Source organism: Aythya marila (genome assembly GCF_965140915.1).
Source record: "Aythya marila genome assembly, chromosome: 3".
Lineage (NCBI taxonomy): Eukaryota > Metazoa > Chordata > Aves > Anseriformes > Anatidae > Aythya > Aythya marila.
This window is the reverse complement of record NC_139044.1, coordinates 93,170,758-93,177,854: the sequence shown is the minus strand read 5'-3', so window position 1 is coordinate 93,177,854 and position 7,097 is coordinate 93,170,758. Positions and strand designations below refer to the sequence as shown.

The 7,097-nt window shown below is 44.6% G+C and overlaps 1 protein-coding gene across 4 annotated transcripts in view; it reads left to right on the top strand.

The window, feature by feature from the left end:
• Positions 1 to 2,054: 2,054 nt before the first annotated feature.
• ZNF451 (zinc finger protein 451) overlaps positions 2,055 to 7,097 on the top strand; it is a 40,865-nt gene continuing 35,822 nt past the window's right edge. For 2 of the 4 annotated variants that reach the window (XM_082757415.1, XM_082757412.1), the window contains exons 1-2: positions 2,247 to 2,309; positions 2,524 to 2,607. In XM_082757415.1, coding sequence (XP_082613541.1) covers positions 2,527 to 2,607 — 81 coding nt within the window. In that variant the 5' untranslated portion in view covers positions 2,247 to 2,309; positions 2,524 to 2,526. Of the gene's footprint in view, positions 2,130 to 2,246; positions 2,310 to 2,350; positions 2,434 to 2,523; positions 2,608 to 7,097 lie in introns of those variants that run through there. The other 2 variants (XM_082757414.1, XM_082757413.1) reach the window with 2 other exon arrangements.

Sequence of the window (7,097 nt, the reverse complement as noted above, 5' to 3'; positions counted from 1 at the left end):
ACTTTAAGGAGCGAGGATCTTTTTTAATTCTATAAAAGAAAATAATTGTTTTAAAGGCATATAATGAGTATGTGGAGTTGGGTGACAATAATACTGCTGAGCCTGTGTGAGAAGATGAGATCTGCTCAGAAAAAAAGCTTCCACATCCTGTTTAATCCTCAGACTTCACTTGGAGGTTTGGACTTGGAGATTTTAACTCACCAGCAGAACATGGGTACCCCCTGCTCTCCTAGGTTTGTCTGCTGCTACCTTTGGGAAAAAAAAAAAATCATGAAAAGTGAGATGGTGAATCTGCATTGCAGTTGGTCCACCAGCCAAGAAGGCTGCAGGCTGCATTTTTTCTCTTCTGCATGAAACTAAGTCTGCATAAGAACTGTCTAAAACTTGCCCTAAGCCTGTGCTTTCTCAGGCATTACCTAAAATACTGTTATTTTGGAGTTCAGAGTTTCATTAGCATACTGTCAATGCTGACATGATTACATGTATCAATCCTCTTGCTATTCTTTTTTTTTTTTTTTTTGGCTGTAATTGCTTGCATAGCTGGAGGATGTTTGGATGGATCACTGCAATAGCAAACACCCTTCACTTACTTGAGTTACTGCTGAAAATTTTCTGTTCAATTGAGTGTCATTTTCACAGAGGAGCAGTTTCAAAAAGCAATGCCACCTTGTTCTATTAACCCAATATTATTGCACATCATATTATCTACATTCAAGAATAAAAAGTAACTAAGTGCAAATACAAGCTACAAACAGAACAGCCGCTATCAACGTTCTGTTAGCACATATAAGTTAAAATGGAAAATATGAAATTTTAGGCATCGACAAGGACTTGGTTTTTCTAAGCAGTAGTTTAGTTTTGTTTATACACCTCAACAATAGTGATGAAGTTGTACAAATGTGTTACCTAGTCTATTTTAATTAGTAGTCAAACAGTAAAAAAGAAACAAGAATTACATCTCACTGAAGGGGCTAATTCTGAGTTCACACAACAGAAAATCTATATAAAAATATTTCAGTCATTGTGGTGTTTGGTTGGTTGGTTGTTTTTTGCCATTCAGCATCTCAGTATGTCTACCAGAGAGCTGTTTTCATTCACACATGAAATGGGGCTTAAAACTTACAGTACAGTAACTTGCTTACAAGAAATGTGCATTAAATTAATGCTGACATTAAGTGCCCTGCGATGCGTTATTTCTTTCACAAAGCTTCCAATCACCAAAACTTAACATACTGTCCTCAAATCTTTCTCAGGTATACAAAATTTAGTAAGGAGGAATAGTGACATGCTTTGTGTGCATTTAGGTCTTTCCTGTAGGCACACAACTGTGCCATTACATGTTCCTATTTACCCAGCGTTAATGCGTTGAGCAAAGGCAATTCATGTGTACTTGGGGTGGCTCAAGGTAACTGTGGGATGAAGGGAGGAGAGCAGTAGTAGATAAAAGGCATGAAAACAAGTCAACAAAATAAATAAATAAATAGATGAATTTATCTTAGCTGTGTCATTTTATTTCAGGATCTCATCATTTTCAGTTACAGGTCTCCAAGATATCAACATTTCATCCATTAACATTCACAAGCCCATTTATTTTCCCTCAGCGTTTCGTAGCAGCAGAACCCACCACAGACACCCCTGTCGCCCACCCCGCTCCCCCACTGAGCCTGGCTGCCGCAGCGCACTCCCCAGCCAGGAAACTCAAATTATAATGGAAAAGGGGTCGCAGATCCCCAGAGTAATGTTTCTTTTAAATCTTCAGAGCTTGCCCACGCTGCATGAAGCCACCAGAGCCGAGGCCTGGGGGTTACCACACAGCTTCCACCCCCTGAGACATGGTGCGGGCGGGGCAGGGGGCATGAGGAGGGAGCCCCGAGGCGGGGGGGGGGAGGACACGTTTTGCCCCCACCCCTCCCTCAGAACCGAAGCCTCTTTCAAGCAGGGCGGCCACAACGTTCCCCGCCCGGCTACCGGCGCCGGGACAACGGTGCCCGGGGGGCGAGCAGGGAGCAGGGCACGGGCGCCATCGCCCCACAGCCTCCTCCTGCTGCTCCCGCTCCCGCCTCCGCGCCCTGGCCGCCGCCCGCCGCCATGGCCGGCCCCGGCCCCGGTCCTGGTCCCGGCACTACCGCGTGGGTCCCCGGGCTCCGCGCACCGCCAGCGGGGAGGGGATGGAGAAGGGGAAGGGGAAGGGGGTGAAGCCGGGCGGCGACTACAAGTCCCGGCAAGCCGCGCTGCCGCCACGCCTCTCCCCCTTCCCCGCCGCCCCCGGGGGAAGAGGAAGCGGCGCTGCGGCGGGCAGCGGCCCCAGGGTGGGTTTTGGGGGCAGCGGGGTGGTGCCGAGCCCCCCGGGGCCATGCCGAGCCCCCCGGGGTGGTGCCGAGCCCCCACGGGTGCTTCTCCCCCTGGGGACGCCGGCACCGGGGCGCTGCCTGGGTTAGGCCGCGGTTTGGGGATTGGGGGGCGGGGGGGCTGGCAAATGGAAATCCGCGGTGGTGAGGGGATTTGGGGTTTGTGTCTCCCTAGGTGATGGAGCCCTACGGCTCGGCCGCCGGTTCCGAGAGGAGGTCGTCGGCTTCCGAAAGCGAGGACGAGATTGAGTTTGTTGGAGTAAGTAGGACCCCGCGCCTGCAAACGGGGGCTTGGGGCAGAAAACTTAACGCGTGCCTTTCAAACGGGACCAAAATCAGCAAAATTTGTGCCATTTGGAAGTCATCGGCGTCATCTTTAAGATAACAAGTTTGTATTAAACAGATACCAAGCTTATATCAAAAGCATTTTTGACCCCTTCGTTGGGAAGGTGCTGGGTGATGCCAGTGGGTCCTACAGGGCGAGCCTAGAGCCGAGCAGCCCAGCGGGTGAGTGTGGGGTGCGAGGGGGCCGGGGGGTACACGGCAAGGTCACGAGCTGCTGGTCCTGTGGCGGGGTGCTTAATGAGCAGCCTCATCAAAGGTAACGAGGTAAGAGGCCTTAAGCAGTCTTCTCAAATTGTGAAGCAGTGTCCTGTACCTACACTACAGCACCAGTTACCCGTTCACCTTACACACACCTAACCTTAAGATACTTATATCTGTCAGATACCCAAGGAAAACAGGGTGTTTTTCATGCTGCCAGTGCTCTAGCCTCAATCCAGCATCAGTCAATTGGTGCTGGATGGCAGGCGCATGTGCAAGAACAGAAAGATGGTTTCTCCTAAAGCAGAAGTCACACAAATAAGAAAGAAGCCGTTAATTGATGCTAGGACTGAAAATGGGTGGCTTCCTATGGATTTCTCTTGTTTTTAATGCTAAAAAGTAACTGGCAGTAGATTTCTTCCTGTTTTTCATGGTGTTTGGTAAAGTCTAAATCCATCATACACCTTCTTCCTGCACAGGTATTTAGGTGCTGAGGTATAAGGGGCATACACGTTTTTGCTAAACCTATAAGTACTTGACCATCTCTGAGACTTCTTGATCTTTTGGTTGAATTTTACCAGAATTGACTAATGAGTTCAGAGTTCTTTAAATAAACGGGCAAGCGCTCACGTGTAGAATGATTGTATAAGCCTCACTTTCTTAAAACGCTGGGCGAAGAATGAGGAAGTTAACATAGCTTTGGGCGTGCAATGATTGAAGGGCTGCGGTAGAGCTGAGAACACCAACTGAAAGAAAAGAAACGTATAAAATCAGCGGTTCTGCTACCTTTTTTTTCTTGTTTTTGCACGTGCAAAGCACAGACGCTTTGTGGTCCTGTGATGACTGGTTTGAGACAGGCTGGCCTGTCTGGGAGGAAGGCTGCTTAGGCTTGTTTGTGCAGGGTTGGTGTCCTGGGAGGTTGCTGTGGTCACTGATGAACACAAGGGGACAGGTGTCTGACACTGGCTGCATCCCCATGTTGGATCACTACCACACGTCCTTGTAGTAAATGTGCACCTTTCAGAAGGATTTCTAATTTATTTTTTATAGCTTTTAGATCAGTGTTTCCATATAATAATGTGTATGGCTAGATGTGCAGGGGCTTCGTAAACGTTGTGTATGAATGCTACCTGATCTTTCAGGTACTGCTGTCTCAAGGACCCAGTGCACCAAGTGGTACTGCATAAATTGGGTTGGAGAAGCCCGCTGAATATCTCAACGTGTTCATTTTTTCATGAAAGATTGTTGTGTGTGTGCTCGTGTACATGATGTATTTTATTTACTTATTTTCATTTCATAGATCTATAGGAAGCTGCCCAGGCACAGCCCCTGCCAACCTCAACCTGTCTGATTCTGTGATTTAGGAAAACTAATACTTTTTTTTTGAGATCTAGAGAAGGGGTGTGGTATAACTGCATGACACTATCTTGCCTAAAACACTTGGGGGCGACCTACACATTTCCAGTTACTGCTTGAACTTAATTCACAGTCATTATTAGTCATAATTAAGTGGTATAGACACAGAAAAGTGTCTTAGGGAGCAAAAGAGTTGGGAATGCATGAAATGAAACATACCGAGGGAAGTGAGCAGGAACTGCTAGGAACCAGCGATATTAGAAAAATTGATACATCAAAAACAACTGGAATTCTTTGAATCCCTACAGAGGTTTTAAGTAGCCCATAAATCTCTTGCTGTGCTGGAGTCCTCAGGGTTGGCACTGTCTTTGCGCTGTGCTACTATTTAGTTTAACCAGATGGGGAACCAAAGGAACAAGGCTGTAGGGATGAGCCTGGGCTGCTCATCCCTACTGGTACCCTCAGAGAAGTGTTGGAGTCTCTTCTGAGAGAGAGGCTCTGACATTTGGTGACAGCTGATAATGATGATAAGCCAGGCTCTGACGTTTGATGACAGCTTTCAGTCAAGGGTCTTCATGTGTCGACCTCAGCAGTTGCCAGATAGATATGCTCGGGATAGAATTTCACAGTTTTCCCTGATTTTTCCACTTTCTCAAGGTATCTGTTGTAGCCCAGGTGAGTTGTCGATCTGACCCAGGACTGTAGTTCTTTTCAGTATTTATTTTTAATTTTGGTGGCTTAACCTTTAGACTACTGCAGCACAAACTAGCCTAAGTGCTGCATTTGAGATTTGCATTATTATTCAAGAGTGTATACAGGCAGATAGATTTATTTTTTCTTATTTTTCCCATTTCCACAAAAAAGGGGAGGGAAGGAAATAAGGATGTACATGTATATCTTTGAGAAGTAATTTTAAAAATTTGCCATATTGCATTTGTATTCAAGTTGGAATGCAAACTAGCAAGTGCATAAAAATGTTTAGTAAAAAGTATAATATGCAGAAGGAAAAATAATGTTTCGTGCATGCAAACAACACTAAGCAAGTGAAATACTACTTAAAATTAATTGAATTTATTGTTGTGATCATTAGGCTTGAAAGCAGGTCATTATTCTGCTTTTCAGTTGTCAGTTTCCAAACTTTGGAGTAGTTGCTTGCTGAGTTGAACCAAGGGAATTAAATAAAGAGAAATAAGGAAAATCTTTTCATTTGAGGGAGCCACAGCTGTCAGAACCAGACTTGAACATCTCAAACCCCCCTGCTGAAGTGATGAGACGGTCGGATGCTCTGATGGCATCTTTGAGCTGTGACGTGCAAGCACCTGTTGTTTCTTCTGAGGATTTCATTTCTTACAGATTTATAGAGGCTGTCGTTTTCTACAAAAGCTAATCCATTGTGGATTCTTCAGATTTAGTTTAGAAAACCATATTCTCCTTATTTAATTCTTAGAATTTAAGCACTCTTCAGGGGTAATGTGAGTCCTGCATCTGAATTCGTATAAATTTTGTCCTTTGTCCAAGGTCTCATCCCTGCTCCTTCCCCGTGAGAGACAGTGAGGGCTGTTTATGCCTGCCCAGCTCAGCAGCTTTACGGCCTTGAAAGGTGGAAGAATGGAAAGAATGAGATGCAGTAAACACAGTGGAGAGAATTGCATGCTGCTGCAGTTCTCTGCTACTTCTCATGAGGCAGTATATCCTCATAACCTGCCCTCCTTGGTTGATTTTTAAGATGTTCAGGACACTGCCAAAGATACGGCAGAGGTAGTGGGTACAGTACTGCGCCTCCTCAAGAAATCAGTGAATTGTTGACTGCCTGGAGTCCTTCATCTGCCTGGAAAGTTTAGCTTCCAAGAATAAGGAACACCTCTGGAGTTATTAATGGTTGGGTGGCATCTGCCAGCAGCATTGACAGACAAAAGGGTAATACTACATGGTGTGGATGGAATTGCCTGTACAAAACTAAAAGAAAAAACAAAAACTATCTTTGATTTTGTTTATTGACTTTGAGGTTAGGTAATAGCTTTCAGAATCTAGCAGGATTGGGATGAAATAAATTTGGATGGGAAGCTGTTTACAGCATGTGGAGATTTTTAGTTATCTTTGCCTCTCTTCTGTGCATAATTGCCACAAAAATGAGGCCAACGTAATTACCGGGGAAGTTGTCTATGTTCCTAGGCAGCGATCAGGGGTGTGAGTTAGAGTAGCTAGGCATATTTTCGTTTGGTGTATGCAGGCTTACTTTTCCTATTGCATTTTCCTGTTTATCTAGGTGAGATGTGATAATGATATAGCATGATACGTTGCTTATTGCTGTTGTTTTTTTATGTGTGTGGCATCAGACTGTGGACATAGTGCTTCTTTTTGCCTTTAAAACTGGAAGACTCATCACAATGGGTGTGCATGGAGCTCGAGATGTATTGTGTGTCTTCTCCAAAAATATAGGACCTGATTGCTTATTAGAGTTATTAGAGTCTCATTAGTTAAAGCATAAAAGTATGATTTCTTTTTTGTTTGCTTTTTTATGTTTGTCACGATGTTCTGCTATCTACCCAACAGCACTGGACAGAATGTAAAAATGGAGGGATTTGAGGGCGTGTAAATCATCAGGTGTTGATAATATCTAGACGAGCAGGTCATTGAGGTCGCATACAATCGGTGTGAAGTTTCTCAAGATGCCTATATCAGGAAACATTCAAGGACAACATCCTTAGAAAGGCATAGACTTCAGGTTATAAATGTGTGTGAAGCTATTTCTCACTTTCATAATATCTGAAGTCCTTCAGGAGTTTAATTTACTTTGCAGTTGGAGTTTAATTTGTGTCTTTTTAAAAAACAAAAACAAAAAAAAAGTGA